Source organism: Ctenocephalides felis, unplaced genomic scaffold (assembly GCF_003426905.1).
Source record: "Ctenocephalides felis isolate EL2017-DRISC unplaced genomic scaffold, ASM342690v1 CF-g0.4_SCAFFOLD_03571, whole genome shotgun sequence".
Lineage (NCBI taxonomy): Eukaryota > Metazoa > Arthropoda > Insecta > Siphonaptera > Pulicidae > Ctenocephalides > Ctenocephalides felis.
Genome location: NW_020539725.1, coordinates 7,916,053 through 7,941,464, shown reverse-complemented (window position 1 = coordinate 7,941,464; position 25,412 = coordinate 7,916,053). Strand labels below are relative to the sequence as shown.

The window sequence follows — 25,412 nt, the reverse complement described above, 5'->3', positions numbered from 1 at the left end:
TTTTTCTATATCTACTTATATTATTTACAAAATATGTGTTGGCCATCATCTTATTCTAGTATTGACTAGGGTCGTCATGATTGTTTTGTTTCATGATTGTGCTAATAATTGCATATTTTCTAGTAAACCACAATACGTTATAAAACCTTTAATATTAAAAAATTTAAATTTTTGAAATAATAAAAATCCTTCGATCAGGCCCGAGTTTATTATGTATTCTAAAAGCTGTATAAATTTCATTAAAATTTACATAAGCGGTTTTTGAGTTACAGTTGTCACCAGTTCAAAAAAATAGTTTTGAGAAAAACGCGTTTAAAGTTTCACATTGGATTTACGTACAGAAATACGAATTATTGAATTACTTAAACCGAGTCATCTATTTCTGGGCCATATAAAGGTGCGCCCAGTGGCGGATCCAGGGGGGAGCACGGGGTTCATGACCCCCCCTGAGCCTATTTTAGGACTTAGATGAAACACTAATTCAACAACAAAATTACTTCATAATGATTTCATTTATGTATTTTGTTACCAAACACATTTTATAACTTGAATAATTAACTGATTGTAGACAAATAGCGGAGTCAAAAACCCTAAAATTTAAGGATTTTCTAATCGTATTGCGAATATATGTTTTATTGCAGTTTAGGAAAAAAAATTCATTCGAAAATCAAAAAATTAAACTGATTGTGAGTGGTCCTCACGCATGAACTTTCTCTAATCCTAATATCTGTAAATAGACGACTTAATCAATATATAAACTAGGGGTGTATGGCATCGTGCCTTAAGGCCAATTACTGGAACTTTCCGTACCGTAACGAAATGTTCGAGGAATATTAAATGTTTTCAAATAGATTATTATAAATATTGTAACAGGGTCTAATATTTATAAAAATTATATAAACTGAATTGCAAAGTTAAAACTATTTGTTTAGAGTATATAAGTTTTAAACTTTAGTCAGAATTAAAATCTAAATTATTTTCGATATACAAAAAAAAAAAATCTTGAAAAAAAATTTGAAACAAATTATTTTGTCAAAACAAGCAGAAAGTTCTTTGAATCATTCGAATCGGTCGCTCAGTTCTCTCAAAAACTGCCATTTTTTGCATATTTAGCTCAGTATCTTCGAAATTGCTGGACCTGCATTTGCCAAAGACTAATCACCTCATCTCACAATCATTACAAACTCAATGTTATTTAGATCATTCAAATCGGATACTCCGTTCTCTCAAAAACTCGATTTGTATTTTCTGAACTTTTTACCATGTTGATCCGTACGCCTTTTTACCGGTTGATCCGTACGCCCGAAAACGTGGGCGAAAATTTGTATCCATACATACATACACACACACGCACACACACACATCCATTTTTTCTGAAGTATGCCAAAATGTTCAGAAACCTTCAAAACGTCGAGAAATGTAAAAATTTTCAATTCCGATTTTCGGCCCATTACAATAACTTACCCTACGGGAAGTTAAAAAAGTCAAAATATGAATAGGTTAACCGTTGGGATATCATCTGAAAATATGGCGTAAAGAGAAGTGCTCGAACTTCTCTTTCTCCTAGCCATACTCTTCTTTTGTCTATGGTTCGAGCACTTCGAGCTCATAGAACGAAAATTCTGATTACTGTTTTAATTTAATTATGCAGAGCCTTGAATGCGATACATGCGGAAAAGGCGGGGGCACGGGCACGCCTTACCCTAGAGACCACTCTTCTTTTAGACAATATAATAAATGCCTTACTCTCGTGGGGACAATATAATAATACGCCTTACTTTCGTGGAGAGCTATTTGGATATGAAATTTACAAGTTTTTTCAATATCATACTATAAATGTGTAATTTATTTGCATCTTATACTCATCTGAGCAAGCATATACGCCTAGACAATATTAGAATACCCCGCGTTCATATCTTTTATTTAGGACCCCAGGACCGGCCCTGATTATAAGTTTAGTCAAATGGTTGGCAGCACTGTCGTTTGACATATTTCAACTTTCGACATGAGAAAATAATTGTGTTGATTGGTACCTCTGCAAAATAATTCTAAATAAAAACATTGAAGATGTTATGAATGGTTATTTCAAAAACGTAGAAAATTCAAAATAAATCAGATTTAATTTAGTATTTAATACTATTTTAATAACTTGTATCGGAGTATTAGGCTTTATTGCCTGCAATGCCAATAAAAATTTTGCGTTGTGGTTAATAGTGCGCAATGTAGTCTTACGTTGATTAACCTTACAGATCAAGATTTATTGACCAAACAAATGAAGTTTTTGTGTAGTAACAAAAATGGATAAACCGCAACTGATTGCTCATTTAGAAAAATCTGTAACATATACAATATTTGATACAAAATGGATACCATGTTCAGCAAAATTTGTTGTTCTTGGGTCTACTCCTCGAGGGACAGGCATGGTGCAAATATATGAAATAAATGCAGGAAAACTGGAGTTACTGAAGGAGTTTGAGAAAAAATGTAGTTTTAAATGTGCAACTTTTGGGGCTTCAAATTTACATGACAGAAATTTAGCTACAGGAGATTTTAGTGGTCGACTTCAAATATGGTAAAAATATTTTTGTGGACATAAATAAATGTATATATATATATATATATATATATATATATAATCATTTTATAATAAAATATATTATTTTAATTTTACAATTTTTCTAAAATCTTCATAACTCGACGTTTTATCAATTTTTTATTTCATATTTATTTTTTTTTGTTGCAAATTTGTGTGTGTTTTTGTGTTATTTTTCAAAATGTATTTGTTTGCACTGAAGATTGGTCATATCAAGACCGGAAAGGTATGTTCTCTTAATAAAAACGTTTTTCAATAAAACTGTTTATATATATATATATATATATATATATATACACATATCAAATACTTTTAGGGATCTTGAAGATACTAATATACCTGTGTATTCTGAAGAAGCCCATCAAGATATTATAAATTCCATTGATGGAGTAGGTGGAACTACAATCAATTGTGGTGCACCTGAACTGGTTACTGGGAGTCGAGATGGTACAAATTGAAATATATATTTTGAATCCTTTTATGATTTTATATATCTTTAACTTTTTAAACCATATCTTACAAATGTTCAATTACATTAATTATTTAAATAAAATAGCAGTTTCATATTCCTTTATCATACACCCACATATTCCTTTATCATAGTTTATATAAATCAATATAAATAGTTTGAAAATTATAAGTATAGTGAGTATATTTTTACTTATAATTTCTAATAAATTAAAGCTTCTTATATACAAGTTAAATTTGAAAAATGTTATTTTATTGAAATGTGTATCTACATTTAATTTATTTGAGAAATTTGATTCAAATCAAGGTGCAGTTAAAGTTTGGGATTTAAGGCAAAAAGGTGCACCAGTAGCCGTGATGGAGCCTTCTAGAGATGATCTACGAAGAGATTGTTGGTGTGTTGCATTTGGGGACAGTTATAATCAGGAAGACCGATCTGTGTGTGCGGGATATGATAATGGAGATATTAAGATGTTTGATTTGCGCAGAATGAAGGTTCTTTTTTACCCAAATTATTTTATTATACATACATGTATATAAATATATATATATATATATATATATATATATATGACACAATGAATGACTAAATTAATATTTACATACTATGGCGAATGGATAGATGAACTATAATTTAGTCTTTATAATACTCAAAAATTATGAAATAAACGTATTATTACCTTATTTTAGGTTCGCTGGGAAACCAATGTTCGTAATGGAATATGTGGATTAGAATTTGACCGAAAAGATATTCCAATGAATAAACTGGTTTGTGGGACCTTAGAAGGTGGTTTACATTGCTGGGATTTAAGAACACAACATCCTGAAAAGGGTTTTGCTTGTGTAACAGAAAAAGGAGCAGGTGGAGGCTATGGAACAGGTGTACATGGGAATAAATCAAGAGCTACAGTGTGGCTTGCTAAACATTTACCTCAAAATAGAGAAATATTTGCTAGCTGTGGGGGCTCTGGCAGCGTGAGGGTTTGGAAATAGTATGTATTTTTTGGCTTAACTTGAAAACTTTAACTTTTGTCTTACATGAAATTGTATCATGTAATAATTTTATGTCTTAATGATTATGTGTATGAGAATATCTGCTCGGACGATTTTGTTATAGCGGATAGAAATTTAGTATATATTTAGTTGATTTTAAAGTATTGCCCAGGTAATAGTAAGAAACTTGAGAAATAAAACAAAGCTCTAATGTGATTATGAATTTGTGTGCTGATGGTGTGAATTTTTTTTTTCTTTATTTCAAAGCTGTCAAGATGCTGAGTTTCTTCTTTGTTTTAATATTATTATAGAATTAGATAAATATGATTTTACATGATTTATTTTTCATATATATCTTGCTTAAAATATGTACAAACATATATATGTTATATTAGGTATTCTATGGTGTGATGGTCGAACATGCGGACTCGTGTGGACGAGGTCGTGAGTTCGAAATTCCGCTCTGGATAACTTGATATATTGCAGTAGTGATACCAATTTTCACTTAAAAATATAGATAAAAAATATGTTTCCAATTGAAAACTACTGCACTGTGAAATGCCAATGGTAAATTTCTCACACCATTTTTTCCTGCACCGAGTTGGAGTTTAACTCAGCTCATGGACCTGCCCTAGGGCAGTACTACCCATATATATATATATATATATATATATATATATATACATAGTCTTTTGAAATAAGGCCCAAATTATCAATATATCAAAAATACTCCTTGAACCATAAATTGATTATTGTTTCAATTTTAAGGCTAACAAATTATTTTTATAAAATTTATATGTTCATAAGCAAAACAATAATTCAAATTTCACTTTTCTAGTAATTATCCAGATAAAAGGTCGAAGGAGGGGCCAAACGGATTACCACAAGGTGTTGCAGGAAACTTAGAACTGATTCAAAGTACAGTTGTCAGCACACAACCAGTATGTGCATTTGATTGGAGTCCAGACAGAACTGGTTTAGCCATATGTGGTTCTTTTGATCAAACAGTTAGAGTAATAATTGCCACAAAACTTAATTTATTATAAAAACTTTGAATTTGTTGACAAATAATAGTCACGCACTGGCCACATACGTTAAATATAAACAAACACACAAGACCTTAGTTTATAGTTCCTGCCGGAATTATACAATTAAACATCTGAGCTTTTCATACATTGTACAAAATGAAATATATCTGCAATAAATAAATATACAAATATTTTATTGCTAATCAGTGTGTATTTTATTAGGATCTGTAAATCGAGATGTGAGAATATAGAAAACAGCTGGTAGTGGTACCAGGGTCAATAAAACAAAGGGATGTGGCACACCTTTATCTATAGTTAGTGCTAATAATCCATAAGCAAGTATAATCCAATGTCCCACTGAAAGAAAAATTAATTCAAATTAGATTACACAAAATATAATTTGTGAGAATAAGATATTAATGATTGTGGAATGTTCAATTAATTTGTAATCACCCTATATTTATTTATCATTTTATTATGTGAAGAATGGTTAAGAATTAAAATGAAATGATTCATTGTTAAATCATGACGTTAACTAAAAAATGAATGATTTAACATGGAAATTGTTCAAATACTAATGCAATATCATAACCTACAAAATGCTGTACAAAATTCAACCTACTGATGATAATAGCATTCCTCAAATCAGCAATCGAAGATCGAATTAAATCCTTCATTGATTGATCCAGTTTGAAAGAGAAATGTGTAGCATTTGATACAACAGATAAGATAATGGTTATGTATGGAAATGCATAGTCTGAAAATTAGTTATATATAGTATGAAATTAGATAATATTTAGTGAATAATATAAGGTTCACTTACATATCAAACCACCAGCAACGGCATGTAACAAAGCCAATATTGGAAAAAAATAAAGTGCATAATATATAGCCATCTTACCAGTATGTGGTAGATATTTTTTACTCAAATATGGTCTTATAGAAAGCATTAAAACTATGCAAAGTCCATAAAATACAAAACCCATAGTATGTCTGAAATGCAATTATTATATAGAACAATCTATATTTATTTCTCATAACGTAACATCATAATGATAATTTTCAGTTAGACCAAATGAGAACAGTGATTACAATGCATAATACATTTACATTTGAGTTATCATTTAACTTACAATGGATAAACTGCTTCCTGTGTGCAGTGAAGTGCCTTTTCGTAATTTGGGGTAGGATTGTGAAGCAAAGTGTACCAGTCGGCTAAGCGAACAACACCACAAGATTTAACTCTAAATGACCAAGTAGGTTCCACCCACAATATAGTGAAAAATGCAGCAATTCCTACCTCAAATAAACAACTCAAATGTAGAATGAATACTTGGATGCTGAAACTAAATGAAATTTGCATATAAAAAGCTATTTTTATATTCAATTCTGTAGATAAGAAGTTTACAAAAATCTATTAATTTTTTTAGCATAAACTTATTCATTCTAATAAAGTCAGAAATAAAACACTTTTACTCTAGGCAAAAGTAACTGTCATTAAACTTTCTTATCATAATAGAGTACTTTCCTCGAAACTTATTACTTTAAGTTTTAAAAATAACTTGAGCAATGAGCAAGTATGATAATAAGAGTGTATTATTTTAAGTGTAAAGTAAAAAATAAAATGTAATTTCAAATTTTAATCACTTTAGTTAAGAAATTTATTTACAAATTCAGCTCTTTTAATACATTTATATATTAACCTTCTTCGTTTAGCGACAAGATCTACACAAAACCAATGCAGTACTAGAGGTAGGAGAACCATAAATCCTAAATACATCCAATCATATAATTTAGGATCGGCTTCGCATACATTGCAAATAGAGCTTGCATTTGTGCGCGACCCTCTTGGACAAGCACCACATTCAGACCAACTTTCATTGTCGAAAGTTCGTCCACAATATAAGCCAGGACAACGTTGATTTTGATTGAGCATCAGAAACTAATAGTTCATTAAAATAAGAATTAAAATTAATTCTTATATTTGTGCATTTTATTAATGTTGTTTGTTTTTAAATTTCACAATTATTTTCAATGAAATAATCTTTGATTTATAATACCAGTTTATGACATATATAAATGGATCTTGAATAATCTTTAAAAGTTATTAAATATTTTGGACAAAGTGACTAAATATTATTGAAGAACAATTTCGTTTTGAAACAAATATTGCAATAACTTTTTAACCCACTGTCGGCTTAAGTAAACGCAACGATTTTGTCAAATGCTAAAGTGTCAACACAATTAGAGTTGTCTTTGGTGGAAAAATTTCTCAACAATTTTGGGTCAACGTTCCATAGAAAAATAGCCATTCAAATCGGAAATGATAATGATGGTCAGATTTGGTAAGATTATGATATGATGATCGGATTCAGCTCTTCTAAGATCATGTTAAACTAGTTGTATTGATATTTTGCCTTGAGGCAAAATACATGAACTTTCCGATATGTGTAAATAATCGACTTAATCAATGAAAAATAAATTAATTTATGAGTGATTAAATGTATTCCGAGTGGATTTATTACATTTGATCGAAAACGAACAAACACGTATTTAAACGTAAACGAATAACTCGAAGTATTTTCTAGAAGCAAATTTTCAAAAATCAACAATTTTGCTCCCAACCAATATCTATCGAATGGTTTTTGAATTTTCAAAATCGATTCAGAACTACGGGCTAAAACGTGGACGAAAAATTTTTCATTTTTCTGCTATTAACATAGAAACGGCTTGGCTGATCGTCGCGCAAAGTTGATAAACGCTAGTCCTCATCGAGATACATGGAATGGCTTTTAAATTTTTGAAATCGATCCAGCCGGTTTTGGCAAAACGTTGATTTACTGCGAAAAATCTGTTCACACACACATACACATGCTTTTTCCAAATTTGGTCTCATTCGATTCAGAATGGCTTGAAACGTTGAGAAAATATAGCGAATTAGCGAATCGAATTTTTTTATGAAAACATAAACTTCTCCTTCGGGAAGTTAAAAATTATGAACCGGTAGCTAGCCATCTTATTAAATTCAGAATTCGAAAATGACATTTGTTAATACTAGTGCCGCAGTAAAAAGAGTGCATATATTTGAAAATTTAATGGCAAATAATTAAATATATTGAAACTTTAAATAAAATGTATCGTTTAAAGAAATTGAATGACTAACTGTTATTATCAGCAAAATATATAGATATTTATTTCTAAAAATATATTCAACGGTTCAACATAACCAAAAACTAAAATATTTTTTTTATCAGCTATGAGAATTCGCTAATATTAATATATTATGAGGGTTCGAAAAACTATTGCCCTATCAGGCACTTTATTATTTTTAATAGGATGTGTTTTGTTGTATTTAATGATGGATCAAACAATAACACCAAAACCACAAATTCTTAAATATGAAGATGAAAACAAAGTATGTACTAAAAGTAGAATTTATAAATCATTTAAAATAGATGTGTAATATTTGTAACATTTTAGTGAAACAACTAGAAAAAGCATCTTATTTACATTAATTGATGATATGTAGAGTTTCCAATTACAAAAACAAGTTGCTATAATATGTATAGCTAAAAATTTCAATTTTGCTGAAACTGCATTTTATTGCAAACAATTTGTAATATCAATTGCTTTTTACCATGTTCTTGTATATTTTGTTATTAAATAAAGGATTATTAAAATCTGTATATATATATATATATATGTAATCGATATACAAACTCTCAGTAAATAGTCCAGTCTTTAGAAAGCATTAAAAAAAAATCTATTCTAATAGTTGCATAGGGACAATATTACTATACTAATCAATAACATAGGGACAATTAACACGTCTAAATATACCTGATTTCACCTAATTACCTAAAGCCACCTAATGCCTAAAAGCCAGTTACAGTCATCTTCATGCTTGATCGAATGCTCTTTGTTGTGTTTGTGTTTGAGTCTTTTTTCTGTCAAACTATTGTTTTTTTTTTATTTTTTTGCCTTGAATTATTTTAACAAATCTAACAATTTGTAAAATGTCTTTAGAATAAATGGTTGAGTTTTGAAGATAGGTTACGTCAGCTGGAAGCTGGTCTAAGCTCCCATCATGCAGATGTTATAGAAATTAAACAAGTTGTAAAACAGCTTAAAACTTCTGATAAACATAAACAATTTGATTTTAAGGGAGATACATTGCCTAATGGAGTGTCTAATATGCAGGTGTTTATGTACTTCGCTTTTTAGATCGAGAATATAATTTGTAATATTATTATAATATAAAATACTATCAATTAATTATTTTTTATATGCTTTTTAGAAGATTCAAGATTTACTAGTTGATCAGGAAATATCAGGTTTGACATGTCCATCACTAGAAAATGATGTTCCCCATTCAGATGTTCAGGTCCGTATTAAAAACATTACAACACTTATTTTAATCTTATTAGTCTTATTACATTCACATAATAAATGGTCATTTATTATACAAATATTTATTTATACAAATTCATATAAGTAGTATTATGAATGTGTATTGTTTTGGATGGGTATTAATATTTGTCATACACAGATGCTGCAAATGTATGAACGTCTCCGATTTGACAATCCAGATGGTGGTGTTTGGAAGCAAGGATGGAACATACAATATAAGCCAGAACAATGGAATAGGGGTCATGTATTAAAAGTTTTTGTGGTTCCACATTCTCATAATGATCCAGGGTGGATAAAAACACTTGATGAATATTTCACTGCACAAACAAAGAAAATATTAAATAATGTCATCACTTATTTACAGGTTTGTTTTGTTTCTAAAATTAACAGTCTGTTTTTCATATTAAATACATAACTTTATTAAAACTTTATGCATCTAAAATTTTTCAATTTTTATTAACAAATGCATACTTTTTAGAAAATGCTTAAATAGTTATCATTACTTTTTACAATCATATAATATAATTTTTTTATTTAAAAAAAATGCAGGAAGAACCAAGCAGACGCTTTATATGGGCTGAAATTTCTTATTTAGCAATGTGGTGGTCAGAATTGACAAATGAACAGAAGAAAGTTACTAAATGGTAAATATTTTTCTCAAATATAAATTGTTACACATTAGCATTTGTGATGACTGATATGTACAATATGCGTTTTCCAATAATGTGATTTATATAATAATTTGATTATTTATTGTGTGTAACATTTTTATATGGTATAATTTAGAAAACTAATATTTAAATAATCTAATTTATATTTTTTGAAATATTTTGTTTAAAGGTTAATTCAGAGAGGGCAGCTAGAAATAGTGAATGGTGGCTGGGTTATGCCTGATGAAGCAAATAGCCACTGGGTGAATTTAGCTTGGCAACTAACTGAGGGACATCATTGGTTGAATAAAAACTTAAACATGACCGATTTTCCTGTGGCAGGTTGGTCTATTGATCCATTTGGATTGAGTCCTACAACAGCTTTAATTTACAAACAAGCTGGACTAAAAAATTTGGTAATACAGAGAGTACATTATTCCCTCAAGAAGCAATTAGCTATGGACAAGAATTTGGAATTTAGATGGCGACAACTCTGGGGTTTGTTTAACTTATTCTAATTATTTTAATACTATAGTCAAAGATATATGTGCATCATATTTTACATAATCTTATTTGCAATAATATATTTTTCTATAGTATTGTTATTTATGAATAATATGAAGTTATTTATGTTTTTTTCAAAAATGTTATAGGCTTAAGTTTGTAAGTCATATTAATACTTAATGATACTTAAAAACTTATATTTGTTTAAATAGATGCACCAGGAAAACAAGATATTTTAACTCATGCCGAACCATTTTACTCATATGATATTCCCCACACTTGCGGACCAGACCCAAAAATTTGCTGTCAGTTTGATTTTAAAAGACTTCCTGGATATGGTATTACATGTCCTTGGAGAATACAACCACAACGAATAAGTGAAAAAAATGTAGCTCACAGGTATTTCCAAGTTTTTAAACATTTTTTCATTGGAAAGCTTTTGTATTCAGTTTATATATATGTAACTATTTTGGTTGTTTTACATTTATTTTCCATTAAAACTTGTTGTTTTACACAGAAAATATAAAAAATATTTTCTTGGTGATATATTTAAAGAATCTTTCATTCTCATGTTATTCCAATCCCTTATGGCGGATTTTCAAAGAATACAATAAAAGAATCTTTAAACTTTTTTATAACTTTTCCATAGCCAACAGCCATATTTTAGAAAAATTATGCTCCTGAGCTTTTTATGCTTTTGAGATTTTCAATTCAGCTGCGGGATTCAGAATAGCTTTACTATTAGAGTGAACTTAATGGGCAAGTTATTGCGATCACAAAGGAATAAAAAATGAGCTTTTTAAATCGATTCTTTGAACTTTTATATATATTTATAACATAATAAAAAAATTCACAGAGAATATAATTTTTTAGCACATTTTTAAGAGACGAAATTAAAATGTTTCAATGGTTCAGAAAATATTTGAATCCATCCTGATATTATTACACTTACTACTTATATACAGAAAATTACATCCTTTTAACTACTATCTATTTTTTAACTCAAAGGTTTTCTAAAACCTTTAAATTTATCATACTTTGCTAATTATAAGTCTGTCTAAATGTCTAAAATATATATTTTACTTCATAAATTATTAAATATAATATAAGACAAATCAGATAAAATTTGATGAAATTATATTTTTATTGAAATATAATCTAAAATTTTAAACTAACCTTCCACTACACGCGTAATATTTCAAACAAGAACAGACGCGTCAGACTCCGCAACGACAAAAAATTTTAACGAATAAGATCTTATATATGGATGATAATAAAACAGTTGTAACTTATCTATATTTGATTTACATCATAATTAAAATAACCTGAACATGTAAAAGTAAGGTTTCCATGTTCTAGGTGATTTTATAGACAATGGCGACAAAATTTGCTCTTTGTTCGGAGAGCCCGCGCCGTTAACGAAAGGTTGATTTAAAGGGTTTGATTGTGTTTCCATACACAATTGGCTCCACCCTGGTATTTAAATGATTTTGATGTCATTTTATCTCTTTTTTTTTAAAAAAAAATCCCATATAGAAATTTTCAACTCCCTAGCTCATCATTAGGCCAAGATATCGTTGAAAATATGCGAAAGTGGCCCTTTTCTTCAAAGTCACTTTTTGTCACAAGCGTAAAAGATATTGACAAATAAATAACGCCATTCTATTCACAACGGTGTGAACTATATTATTAATAACAAATATTGTTAAATAATCATTTGTTAGTTTAAGAAAAAGTGAAACCAATTTTTTGTTTCAAATTTTTGTGTAGTGCGGTTGTTTGGATTAATCATATAATATATTTGTGCATTTTGAAACGAATATTAAATTTTAAGATATAAAATTGAACTTGAAATAATTTATTACACACATACAAATATATAATTAGTGGTGTGTATGGCATCGTGCCTTAAAGCAAATTGCTGGAACTTCCCGTACCGTAACGAAATGTTTAAGGAATATTAAATGTTTTCAAATAGATCATTATAAATAAATACTGTAACATTGTCTATTATTTATAAGAGTTATATAAACTGAATTGAAAGTTGAAAATATTTGTTTAAAGTATATTAGAAATTAAGTTTAAGTCAGAATTACAATTAAAATCTTAATTATTTTTGATATACATAAACAAAAATTGAAACAAAAATTTTTTTCTAAAAGCAATTATTTTGTTAAAACAAGCAGAAAGTTCTTTGAATCATTCAAATCGGACGCTTAGTTCTCTCAAAAACTGCCATTTTTTGCCTATTTAGCATCTCCGAAACCGCTGGACCCGCCTTTGCCAAAAACTAATCAGCACATCTCCCTATCAATAGGAGTCGAATGTTTTTTGAACCATTCAAATCGGTTCATCCGTGCGCCCGAAATCGTGAACAAAAAATTGTATCCATACATACATACACACACATTCATTTTTTTAAGTGTGCCAAAATGTTCAGAAACCTTCAAAACGTGAAGAAATGTAATTAATGTAATAAACGTGAAAAACGAATAGCCAATCTAACAATGCTAATTTAAAATTAGTCCAAACAACCGCACTACTCGAAAATTTGAAACAAAAAATTGTTTTCACTTTTTCATAAACTAACAAATGATTATTTAACAATATTTGTTATTAATAATACAGTCCACACCGATGTGAATAGAATTATTTGTTTGACGATATCTTTTACAGTTGTGACAAAAAGTGACTATGAAATAGGGGGCCACTTTTCAATGATATCTCGGCCAAATGATGAGCCAGTAAGTTGAAATTTGGTAAACAGAATTTTTTCGAAGAAAGCTATATAATGGCAACAAAGTCATTTAAATACCAGGGTGGGGCCAATTCTATATGGAAACGCGATCAAACCCTTTACAGTGATTTACAAATCGTATTATTCAGATTTTTTTCATTTTAATGAATGATATTACATATTTTATAAACATCTCCACATTTTTCTAGAGCGGAACTGTTACTAGACCAGTGGCGCAAGAAGAGTGTATTGTACCGAACTCGAACGCTTCTGGTACCTTTGGGAGATGATTTTCGATGGGATGGAACTGCGGAATGGAATGCTCAGTTAGAAAATTTCGATAAACTATTTACTCACTTTCGTGAAAGGCCAGATTTGCATGTTCAAGCCGGCTGGGGTACCCTGAAAGAGTACTTTGAAACGGTAAAATATATTTTGCAGAACAAATGCGAATAAATGACAATTGAATACCTCCTTTAGCTTAAAACTTTTATTGAACTTACAGAGATATTTTATAATTATTTTGATCAAAAATGGTAATCGTGATTTTTGAAACATCATAGAATAATTTTACTACTAATTATTTATTATTGGAATAGCTTGAAACTGTAACATAATCTACACATAAGTGCATTTGCATATGTTATAGCAAGATATTTGCATTTTTTAGCTTCGCGAAGAAATGGAAGAAGCAGCGTTTCCAACATTGTCTGGTGACTTCTTCACATATGCCGATCGGGATGATCACTACTGGAGTGGTTACTATACATCTAGACCACTTTATAAACGCTTAGATAGGGTGTTAATGCACTACATCAGGTTGGGTTTTATTTCACATAGATTTCACAGAGATTTTAATTTTAATTAACTTAATAGTCTTTATTAAGTTTATTTATTTTTTGGTCCATAAGATTTAAGTGCTAATATTGCTTTTGCATAAAATATATAACAATAGTATCTTCTAATAAGTTGATATAACGATGTATAATTAATATTTTAATCTTATGAATGCTTGGACATACTTATTAAAAAAATTAAATCATTATGGTTTATTTTTTCATTTGTAGGTCAGCTAGTATTCTACATGGATGGTGCGTGCTAGATGGGGCTGCCGATGATATCTGTCAAGAGATGTCTCAACTTTTATCTACAGCTCGTCAAGCATCTGCATTATTTCAACATCATGATGGTATTACGGGAACTGCTAGAGATCATGTTGTACAGGATTATTCCAAGCGAATGTTGGAAGGATTAGCGTTTACGAGACGTGTTATTCAACAAGCTACATTTGCAATGTTATCGAAACCTCCCAGGCATCAAGATTTCGACTTTGTGTATTTTGATTTCATAACAGAAGAAGATAGCAGATTTATGTCTGATAAAGTTCGAGACAGACCCACTATTACATTAGGTATGGAAGAGAATTACTGTTAATACTTCAGTAACGTTTGTAAATTATTCATATTTGTTTATTTTACTTATTTATTTCAAAAAATATTATTAGGTCATGGTGCTCCAATTAGAACACTTGTTTTATGGAATTCTTTGACCATAGATAGAGAGGAAATTGTGTCGTTTTATGTATCAACTCCTTATGTAAAGGTAAATTTTATGTCACTCAAACATAGCATTTCTTATATAATATTAATTTAATTTGTTTAATATTATTGTTTGAGTTTTATGAATATTCATACTAATATATATTCACTGCTTGTACAAAATTTGTATAAAGATTTAATTCTTTATTTTCCATATAAAGTGTTTCAACATATTTGCAACCAAAACAGAAAATAATTTTTATAGTTATGAACTGTTTATTAATAAACTGTATTATAAGAGTTAAAAAATCTTCAACAGGTTTATGATTCTAAAGATCGTCCTGTGCATTGTCAATTATCACCTGTATGGTTGTGGTCAGAAGGTGTACCACAAGCTTCACCAGTAAGGTATCAATTGGGCTGTATGATTAAAGTTCCTGCACTGACTTTAATTGCACTGGCTGTCCAAGCTGCAGAAGCATCGGATAATGGGTATGAAAATAACAAATATTTTTTAATATGTAGAAGAATGATATTATAAATGAGTCATTTTTTTGTTCATTGTAATAGCAAAGTAAAATATGAAAAGGTCAAATATAAATAAAATGTTTTAAATTCAATTAGTAACTGAATGTCATAATTCTTTAACAATTGTATTCTTTTTCAAATACATAATTTTGTTTTTGAAATTTCAAAATTTTCAGGTCAAATATATATTTTTCTCACAATAATACGAATAAATATGATATGGGTTCACTCCAGTACTTAAATAATTTATATAATACTTAAATAATTTATATATATATATATATATATATATATATATATATATGTTACGGTAAATGTGAATATTTCGGCGAATGTGCACATTCACCGGTGAATGTGCACATTTACCGGCTCATTTGGCGAATGTGAGTTCAACGCGCGGGTAAAATACTAAATCATATATTTATATTTATATTTATATTTATATTTATATTTATTTATATTTATTTATATTTATATTTATATTTATTTTTATATTTATTTTTATATTTATATTTATATTTATATTTATATTTATATTTATATTTATATTTATATTATTTATTTTAGTCATATGCATATTAATATTCATTATTCATTATTCACTATTAACTATTAACTATTTATCATTAACAATTTATCTATTAACTATTAACTATGAACTATTAACTGTTTAATTAATAGCTATTAACAATTTAACCATTAACTATCACCTACTTAATTTGCTATTTACTATTAACTATTCAGTTATCACTATTCACTATTCACTATTTTACAATTCAACTATTTACTAACAACTATTCACTATTTACTATTAACTGTTCACTATTTACTATTCATCTATTTAACTATTAACTATTAAACTATTTAGTTATCACTATTCACTATTTATTATTTACTATTTATTATTCAGCATTAACTATTTAACTATTTACTATTTAACTATTCACTTTTTAACTATTAACTATTTACTTATAACTAATTAACTATTAGCTATTCACTATTTAACTATTCTAAATTCACTATTTACTAATAGCTATTCACTTATTACTATTCACTATTAACTATTCACTATTCAACTATGTACTAACTATTTAACTATTCAGTTATCACTATTCACAATTTACTATTTAACTAACAATTAACTATTAATTCTTTGCGCATGCGCCAAATACGCGAGATGTTCCTGAGGCCGATCCAAGTACGCACGTACACCATTATTTTAAATTGATTGTTTGAGAGCTCCACATTCACCGAGCGTTTTGGGGAATGTGCACATTTACCGGTGAATGTGCACATTCGCCAAGAGTGCACATTTACCGTAACATATATGTATATATACGTATATATATATATATATATATATATATATATATATATATATATATATTAGAGATGGGTAACTCACTCCGGAGTTATCACTCAGATACAACTCCACCCTCGGAGTGAATCCGAGTGGAGTTGTCTCGCCGGATTTGTCATATCCGACTTCCCTAAACTGGTACTAAATCTGTTACTGATTTTTTGCTTTGGGAAGGAGGATGTTGCTTTCTCGTCTCAAAGGCTGGTTTATGACCTTTTAGGTATACGTTTTTTTCCAGAAAATACAAAAATATTACTTCAAAGATACGGAACAATGAAATTGTTTTCAAGTGTAAATAGCTCCAATGTATAATTTATTGAATAGTAAGTGGTCATATTTCTAACTATGACAATCTTTGGCCATGAATGACGGCAAGCAGAAATATACATACCGAAAAATACACGAAACAAAATACATTTAATCTGGTTTTTCCATAGCCTGAAATAACAATACTTTTAGAGTGCAAAATATATCAGTGACGTCAATAGTATTTAAGCAGAAAAAAATATATAGTATTAAATTTTTACTTTTACACAATTGCATATTTGTGTAAAAGTAATAATATGCTAATAGAACTACTCGATATAATATTAATTCTCAAATGAAAATATCAGAAGAAAAAAAATAGAAAGCAGAAGTATTATTATTTGGTGAAAATATTTTATGATAAATGTTTTGCTTTTTTTTACAAAGTTTACAACTTTATTTTTATATAAAATTAATCAAAAAAATCAATTATTTTCTCATCAAAAGTAAAAAATTAAATTGAATTTGATTCTTAAGTTTTGCGTGTTTACTTTGGCCAACACTGATAAAATTACGAGTCATTGAGTCGATCATGTGGTCGACCGAAAAATTTTACAACTCGTCATTTATTTGTGAATTTTTTAGAAAAATTATTTTATTGATATTTTTTAATTTTATTTTATTCATTAATTTTCATTTCAAAAAAATGAAATGGGATATGACAAATCCTTAGATGCATAAACAACGCACTATAGAACACATTTGTGTCGAGTATTTCGGTTTCAAAGTTGTCGGACTCGTGGAGTTGTTAGCGGATATAACTCCTTCCTGGAGCGGAGTCAAATCCGAGTCGATCCGGCTTCGGATATGATAAGCCCATCTCTAATATATATATATATATATATATATATATATATATATATATAAGTATATATACATCATCTTAAATAAGGTGACCATACGTCCCGGATTGGCCGGGACAGTCCTGGATTTCCACCATGTGTCCCGGGTTTTTCTTAAAGCAATATTTGTCCCGGATTTTGATTTTTTGTTCTGGATGTCCCGGTTTTTTGAAAATTAATAGTTAAATTAACAAAAATTAAGAAAAGAAACTAGCAGATGCAATTTTTTTCAAATTAATTATAAAAAAAATTGAATAGAAGATATAGATCAAAAAATATAATATCATAGATAAAGAAGTATTGCATATTTTTTCAAATTAAATATAAAGAAAATTGAATAGAACATATAGATCGAAAAATATAATATCATAGATAAAGAAGTATTGCATATAATGCATAGAAGTAGAAAGCTCTTACTTAAAGTTCACGATTATGATAAAAAAAGATTCATTTAAAAAACTGTTTTTTTTTTTATTGTATCCTTGAATAGCATTTGTTATATAAATGACTAACATACTCCTGTGCCGGATTTGACTTAAAAAAATATGGTCACCTTATCTTAAAGGTATTTTCCAAAAACATTGATATACCATTTTCAATTTTCTACCTCAGATAGTCCAAATACTTCTAGTATATATGAATTTTAATTTTACATTAAAAATGATGGTAATGAATGTTTAAGAGGTTTGGACTTCAATTCTTAATTTGTAGGCATGATGATTGATTTTTTAATTTTTATTTTTAGATTACCTTCTTTCGCATCTGTTACTCTTTTGACAGATGAAAATTCTGTACTTCATCAGCAGGTGACATCTGAATTAGGTGAATATCCTGGTGCACTGACATTACAACCTCAAAGAGATTTTACTGTCGATGTTGCCTTGGACAGCGATGGTGTGGTTACACAAAGCATATCATTTGCTAGTGATGGTACATTGAAATCCATTACAAAACCTGATGATGAACCTATGCCAATTCATTTGAGTTTTGTAAAGTGAGTAAAGTATCTAGTCAATAGTTTTATATTAGTATTTTAGATCAACGTCAATATATTTTTATATACTATAGTATATTATATATATATATATATATATATATATAATTTAATTTAGTTATATAAATGTATCAAATACAAGATTTAGATCTTTTTTGTATGACAGTGCGACATATTCTTGAAATGTTAATTTGCAGCCAATCGTAAAAGTAAAATTATAATAAATAATGATCTATTTATTTAGTACGTTTCGACACGGTATGTGTGTCATCATTGAGCAATTTTTTTTAAAACAGTATCACACCAGGAAAAACACTCACAAAAAATTAAACCAACATTATTTAAAAAAAAAAAAACTTATAATGAAACTTCTTGGTATTGCTATTTTGTCTGAAGGCAAGTTACATGAACTTCCCGATATGTGTAAATAATCAACTTAATCAATAAAAAATAAATTAATTTATGAGTGATTGAAAGTATTCTGAGTGAATTTATTACACATAATTGAAAACGGACGAACACGTTAACTCGTCGGAGTATTTTCTAAAAGCAAATTTTCAAAAATCAATAATTTTTATAATTGAACCAGTTTTCATAGGACTTTGATGGTTTAGTATGTTCATTAAGACCAAGTACTCTATCAAAACTACTTATTTCCTCAAAATTTGATGAATTTTTAAAATTAAACTACCTGGCGTAAGGCCGTAATATTTCAGTAAGTTCTATAAGACCATGATACATTTTGCCAAAAAAAGTTCCATAAAAATCGGTTTAATTTTTTTTTACAAATGTTAATTACAAGAAAACGGCTCGGTAGATTTTCACCTAAAACTAATCAGTATCATTCTCAAATAATATCTTTCAAACAGTTTTTGATTTTTTCAAATCGATTCGGTAGTATGAGCTTAAATGTGAACGACAAGATTTTTTTTTCTCCAAATTACAAAGAAACGGCTCCGCCGATCGCTGCGCGAAACTGAGAAAAGACAATCCACATCAAAATACATCGATTGGCTTTTAAATTTTTGAAATCGGTTCAGACGTTTCTGAGAAAACGTCGATGAAAATTATAATTTTGACAAACGCCAAAAAACGATATTAATTTTTGCAAACTTTGACAATTTTTTAAAATTAAACGATTTGTCGTAGGACCGTAATATTTTAGTATGATCTATAAGAATATGATATCCACCGTCAAAAAAAAATTCATAAAAATCGTCGAAATTTTTTTTAACACTTTATTACAAGAAAACGGCCAGGCCGATCTTTGCCAAAAACTAATCAGTTCTATTCTCAACCAATATCTTTCGAGCGGTTTTTGAATTTTCAAAATCGATTCAGAATTGCGGGCTAAAACGTGGACGATTTTTTTTCACTTTTTTGCGATTTACAAAGAAACGGCTAGGCCTATCGTTGCACAAAACTGAGAAACGCTAGCCCTCATCGAGATACATCGGATGGCTTTTAAATTTTTTAAATCGGTCCAGCCATTTTTGAGAATACGTTGATTTACGGCAAAAAAATCTGTTCACAGATACACACACATACTTTTTCCAAATTTGGTCTCATTCGATTCAGAATGACTTGAAACGTCGAGAAGACATAAAATTAGCGAATCGGATTTTTTTATGAAAGCATGAACTTCTCCTTCGGGAAGTTTATAAAGTAAAATATTTAAAAGTTAAAACAGAAAGTTTTGTAGTCTCGCTACATGATTAATAATGTATCAATATATGTATATATAATACATATATATATATATATATATATATATATATATATATATATATACGAGGTGTGTTCAAAAAGTACCCGGAATTACTAATAATTAAATTTCGCGGGTCTGGAGTGTCTGATTGTCAAAATTTTTTTTTTATTGTGTTGGTATACATGCCCCTAAAGTATGATGAAATTTTCAGCTATATTCACTGTTTACTTTGTCTGTGGTAGTCGCTAAGGTTCGACGTGTTTTTCTGAGCTCGGCGATTTTTACAATGGAAGAATTGAAAAGTCAAAGAATTTGTATTAAATTTTGGGTAAAAAATGAAATAAAGTGTTGCAAAGTGCAAAAATTCACCAGATATGGCTCCGTGTGACTTTTTCCTATTCCCAAAGTTGAAGAGACCCATGAAAGGACAGCGGTTTTCCTCGATTGAAGAAAATCGCTGAGAGTGCTCAAGGACATATCAAAAAGTGAATATCAAGGGTGCTTCGAAAATTGGAAAAAACGCTGGCATAAGTGTATTATATCTGGGGGGGACTACTTTGAAGGGGACATTAATGTAGACGAATAAATAAATATTTTTTTGAAAAAACGAAAATTCCGGGTACTTTTTGAACAGACCTCGTATATATAATATATATGTAATGTATATAATATTGAAATGATTTGAATGAAAGAGATCCATTCCAGGAAGTTTAATGTGAGATTTTTATTGCCTCTCATACTTTGTTTTTAGTAAAAATATATTCTTGATGTATATTTTGATTATAACTATATTTAATAATATTATTATATTTATTATTAATATAATTATATTAGATTATATTAATTATTCTGAATGATAGCTTTCATTTACCTAATTTATGTAGATCAGCTCAATAGGGAATTTATTGCTTACATATAATTTAATATGGACTTGTGACATCATTTTTTGGATGTTTTGATGTCGATGAGAATTTTGGATGTGATTGAACTAGAAAACTTGTATTAGAAATTTAATAACCAATAAGGAAATTAGTAATATTATATGAAGTCTATATATTAAATTGGTAGATATGGCGCTAGAAAAGGGGGTGAGAGAAGTGGAGCATATCTGTTTCTACCTGATTTGCCTGCCCAGACCGTACAAAATTCACTTGATTCAAAATCCGTTGTTGTTATTATTAAAGGACCATTAGAATCTAGAGTTCAGGTAAATTATCACATTAACATTCTCATTAGATCATTAGGTTTTATGAAGTTTTCATTGTATACATATTTATTTTTATGATATAGCACTTTAAAAATATAATCAAACTAATTTAAGTAAAAAATAATAGTGTGTTTTACTTGGAATAAATCCAAAGTATCATCAACTTTTTTACTTTAGTTTATCTTTTTACTCATAATGAAAAGTTCACAATCATAAATGCATGTTTTAGTAATTGTTTTAGTAATTATAGTAAATGTTTTAGTAATTATAGTGTGTAAACTTATATTACACACTGAAATGAAAAAAAAAGAGTTTAATATAAAATAGTTTCTTATGTAAAATAATATATATGCAGGTCAATTTACCTTATGTATTGCATGAAACAATAATGAGGACAATTCAGTCTTCTGAACCTAGAAATGAAGAATCTACAATATTGGAAATACGAAACTTGGTTGATGTTGCTAATACCCATAATGCGGAATTAGCTATGAGAATTGCTACCGACATTTCAAACAAAGATGAATTCTTTACTGATTTGAATGGTTTGCAGGTAAATATATTAATAACTTTACTTAAATAAAGAAGTATTACTTTTTAAACAAAATATAGTAGACATTGTTTTTAATAGTAAATTTTATTATGAATTTGAAATAGTGTTTGAACATTATCATTTAATTACTGTTAAAAATTGTAGATGATTAGAAGAAAGCGTTTTGATAAATTACCTTTGCAAGCAAATTATTATCCTGTACCATCTGCCATGTTTCTTCAGGATGAAACTAGAAGGATGACATTGATATCTGGACAACCTTTAGGAGGAACATCACCTCGATCTGGCACTTTAGAGGTAAAAGTTAATAATTTGTTTTGCTATAATTCAAATAAAGTACATTATCATGTAATCAAGTATATATATAATATATATATATATATATATATATATATATATATATATATATATCAGGGTGGTCCTTAAAATGGTCATTTTCGAATTTCCTTGTTCCCAGGGGCTCAAGTGGTTCCAAATTGATAAAAAACAATTCTCTGAAAGTTTTAGCTCTTAATATTAACGTTTAGATAGAGCGCAATTCAATCAAACTTCGTATGGAAAGAGCATGGAAAAAATTTTGAAAATTTAAAAAAAATGTTTTAGGTATATATTCTTAAAAAGTTTATACTTATATATTCTTAAAAAGTTTATTTGCAACCAAATAGTTGTTATGAAAAGCAATTGATGATTTAACCATTTATTATGTATCTTTGGACACTGTATATGTGCCATCATTTAGCAAGTTAACAAGTACGAACTAGATAAAATACACAAAATTAAAATTTTATATATATGTTTATATATGTTGGGTTCCAATCAATTTTTACCTTCTGCCCAGTCTGGCTTTGCATTACGTGATCATAGTTATGCTTTTAGGGTTTTAGTCGTGTTGTCATAACTAGTAGTATTTTTTATCATAATTGATGGTAATAAGTGTTTCTACCAAAATAAAAAAAAACGGTTGTTAAAATTAATTTCTGAAGCAAGATTCAAATAAAGTTATATTTCTATTTACAAAAATTTTTCAAAATAATCACAAACTGTAGCAATCCAAAGTGAGTGTTTAAGAAGCTATTTAATGAATGCGTCATTTAAATTCTGTTACAGATAATGCAAGACAGACGTTTGAATCAAGATGATAATAGAGGTTTAGATCAGGGAGTACTGGATAATAAACCAGTCTTAAATCATTTTAAATTGATCTTAGAAACAAGGAAGTGCGCAGGAGAGCAGCACGACGAAGAACCAGCAAATCCGGCTGGATATTTGTCTAAGGAAGCATTATTGCAGAGAGACCTAATGCACTATCCAATTGACAAAATGTTGTATTCACAGGTATTAGGATTTTTTTAAATTTAAATACACTAATAAATGACATATTTATATAAATTGAGTAAATAGTGTTTTAAATTATTATAGAGCTTAATAGAAATGGAAGGTTTTAAATTGTTCTCAAAGTTTATTTTTATATTTATTATTATAAACTTCCCGAAGAGTGTTTTTGTCTGATTTGCTAATTTTATTTTTTACGACGTTTCGAGTAATTCGGTATCGTTTGAGATCAAAATTGGAGCAGATTTAAAAAATTATGGAGTTTCATCAAATCTCGATAAGATTTCGAGTTGATTATTTTTTCGCGACTATCCGTCGAGCCATTTTTTATAATTAGAAAAAATGTGCAAAATTTTTGTCAAAAATCCTGAACGGATTCTGAAAATTTTAAATTCATTCAAAAGATATTAATTGGAAATCATGCTATTCTTGATATATTATTTGTTCTTTTGTTACATTGTTATTTATATCACATTTTCATTATAACTGTAAATAATATTTTCATATTTATCTCACTTAGCTTTCATCTAATATATATTTTTTATATAATTAGGATGGTTGGCCTGAACATATGTTAAGAGAGTCTTCAATAACCAAAAATCCATCAGATTCATTACCTCCGGGCAAACTACCTACAGATGTATTCCTTGCATCACTATTAGTAGAAGAAAATACACCTTCTGCTACAACAATTGGTGTTCTAATGCATAAACCTCAACACGATTCCTGTATAAGACAACAAAATGATGATGATTCAATGGTGAGAATACTTCACATAATCATATTATACTAAACATAATCATATTATTGTTATTAAAGTTCAGCTATTATGCAATTACTAAAATATTGATAGTGAGAAGAGCTGTAGGAACTTGTTAAAATCGTTTCTTTTTTATTTAAGTCCCATATGCGCCATTGGGATATTGAAGATCATTCAACTACATTCATACAAAATAATAGTAGTATATATTTAATTAATAAATTTTGACTCAATTTTGAAATAATAGTAATAAATAACATTGTAAATCTTTAATCTCATAATAATTTTTGTTTTATAGATGATTTTTCAACATTGTTTAATGTTCGAAGACCAAAATCTTATGTCGAAACGACTATTACATTTTTGAAAACATTAAGCGAAGCTAAGAGTGCTTTCTCTCCATTAAGATTTTGCCCCATGGACATCAAGGCAGTGCATGTTAATTTTTGAGTGGTATACAAAAGTTAATAAGCATAAAGAATTAATAAGCACCAGTGATTTATTTTTAATTTATTGTTGTATTGTGTTGTGTGTGTACAGAATGTTTGAGCAGGTAGAGACAAAGAATAATTTATATTTATAAATGTAGGTAATACAAATATTAAATAATGAATAAAAGACAACTGTTTCCAATTTACTTGGGTATCAAAATTATTTTAACAATAAGAATTCACATACTTTAATACTAAAATTTAATTTTAACGAGTTAATTAAATTACAAGCAAAATATAAAAAGAGTTCAATATAAACATGCTATACTGTGACTATAAAATTTTATGATAAGGATATAGATTATATCAGAGGAAAGTGTTATAACTTAATGCTACACTGCATTATAACTTTTAATACTACTGCCAACTACTGAATTATTATTTTAGAAATGTTGGAAAAAAATCAAATC

General features: G+C 28.5%; 3 protein-coding genes across 3 annotated transcripts; 2 read left to right on the top strand and 1 right to left on the bottom strand.

The window, feature by feature from the left end:
* Positions 1 to 2,075: 2,075 nt before the first annotated feature.
* Positions 2,076 to 5,236, top strand: LOC113386949 (WD repeat-containing protein 92-like). The gene is made up of 5 exons (XM_026624708.1): positions 2,076 to 2,572; positions 2,910 to 3,040; positions 3,369 to 3,556; positions 3,752 to 4,053; positions 4,893 to 5,236. The coding sequence occupies exons 1-5, from the start codon at positions 2,298 to 2,300 to the stop codon at positions 5,098 to 5,100; spliced, it is 1,104 nt and encodes a 367-aa protein (XP_026480493.1). The 5' UTR covers positions 2,076 to 2,297; the 3' UTR covers positions 5,101 to 5,236.
* Positions 5,237 to 5,281: 45 nt separating this feature from the next.
* LOC113385537 (JNK1/MAPK8-associated membrane protein-like) lies at positions 5,282 to 7,018 on the bottom strand. The gene is made up of 5 exons (XM_026623390.1): positions 6,786 to 7,018; positions 6,216 to 6,428; positions 5,906 to 6,075; positions 5,705 to 5,839; positions 5,282 to 5,439 (listed from the first exon to the last, which is right to left on the bottom strand). The coding sequence occupies exons 1-5, from the start codon at positions 7,016 to 7,018 to the stop codon at positions 5,282 to 5,284; spliced, it is 909 nt and encodes a 302-aa protein (XP_026479175.1).
* Positions 7,019 to 8,365: 1,347 nt separating this feature from the next.
* LOC113385536 (alpha-mannosidase 2-like) lies at positions 8,366 to 24,630 on the top strand. Its single transcript, XM_026623389.1, has 19 exons — positions 8,366 to 8,497; positions 9,109 to 9,282; positions 9,380 to 9,466; positions 9,632 to 9,856; positions 10,042 to 10,136; positions 10,333 to 10,640; positions 10,859 to 11,045; positions 13,593 to 13,806; positions 14,054 to 14,202; positions 14,451 to 14,794; positions 14,888 to 14,985; positions 15,241 to 15,413; positions 18,703 to 18,951; positions 21,728 to 21,866; positions 22,222 to 22,419; positions 22,564 to 22,716; positions 23,527 to 23,754; positions 24,305 to 24,511; positions 24,571 to 24,630. Exons 1-19 carry the CDS (start codon positions 8,366 to 8,368, stop codon positions 24,628 to 24,630), a joined length of 3,420 nt encoding a protein of 1,139 aa, XP_026479174.1.
* Positions 24,631 to 25,412: the final 782 nt, after the last annotated feature.

Coding starts and splice junctions, on each gene's coding strand:
- LOC113386949 (XM_026624708.1), top strand. CDS start 2,298: ATGGATAAACCGCAACTGATTGCTCATTTAGAAAAATCTGTAACATAT. Junction 3,557..3,751: donor TTGATTTGCGCAGAATGAAG/GTTCTTTTTTAC, acceptor ACCTTATTTTAG/GTTCGCTGGGAAACCAATGT. Junction 4,054..4,892: donor AGCGTGAGGGTTTGGAAATA/GTATGTATTTTT, acceptor TCACTTTTCTAG/TAATTATCCAGATAAAAGGT.
- LOC113385537 (XM_026623390.1), bottom strand. CDS start 7,018: ATGCTCAATCAAAATCAACGTTGTCCTGGCTTATATTGTGGACGAACT. Junction 6,076..6,215: donor CAGGAAGCAGTTTATCCATT/GTAAGTTAAATG, acceptor ATTGCATTTCAG/ACATACTATGGGTTTTGTAT. Junction 5,440..5,704: donor GAGGAATGCTATTATCATCA/GTAGGTTGAATT, acceptor TTTTTCTTTCAG/TGGGACATTGGATTATACTT.
- LOC113385536 (XM_026623389.1), top strand. CDS start 8,366: ATGAGGGTTCGAAAAACTATTGCCCTATCAGGCACTTTATTATTTTTA. Junction 18,952..21,727: donor ATTCATTTGAGTTTTGTAAA/GTGAGTAAAGTA, acceptor TTAAATTGGTAG/ATATGGCGCTAGAAAAGGGG. Junction 24,512..24,570: donor AAAATGATGATGATTCAATG/GTGAGAATACTT, acceptor TTGTTATTAAAG/TTCAGCTATTATGCAATTAC.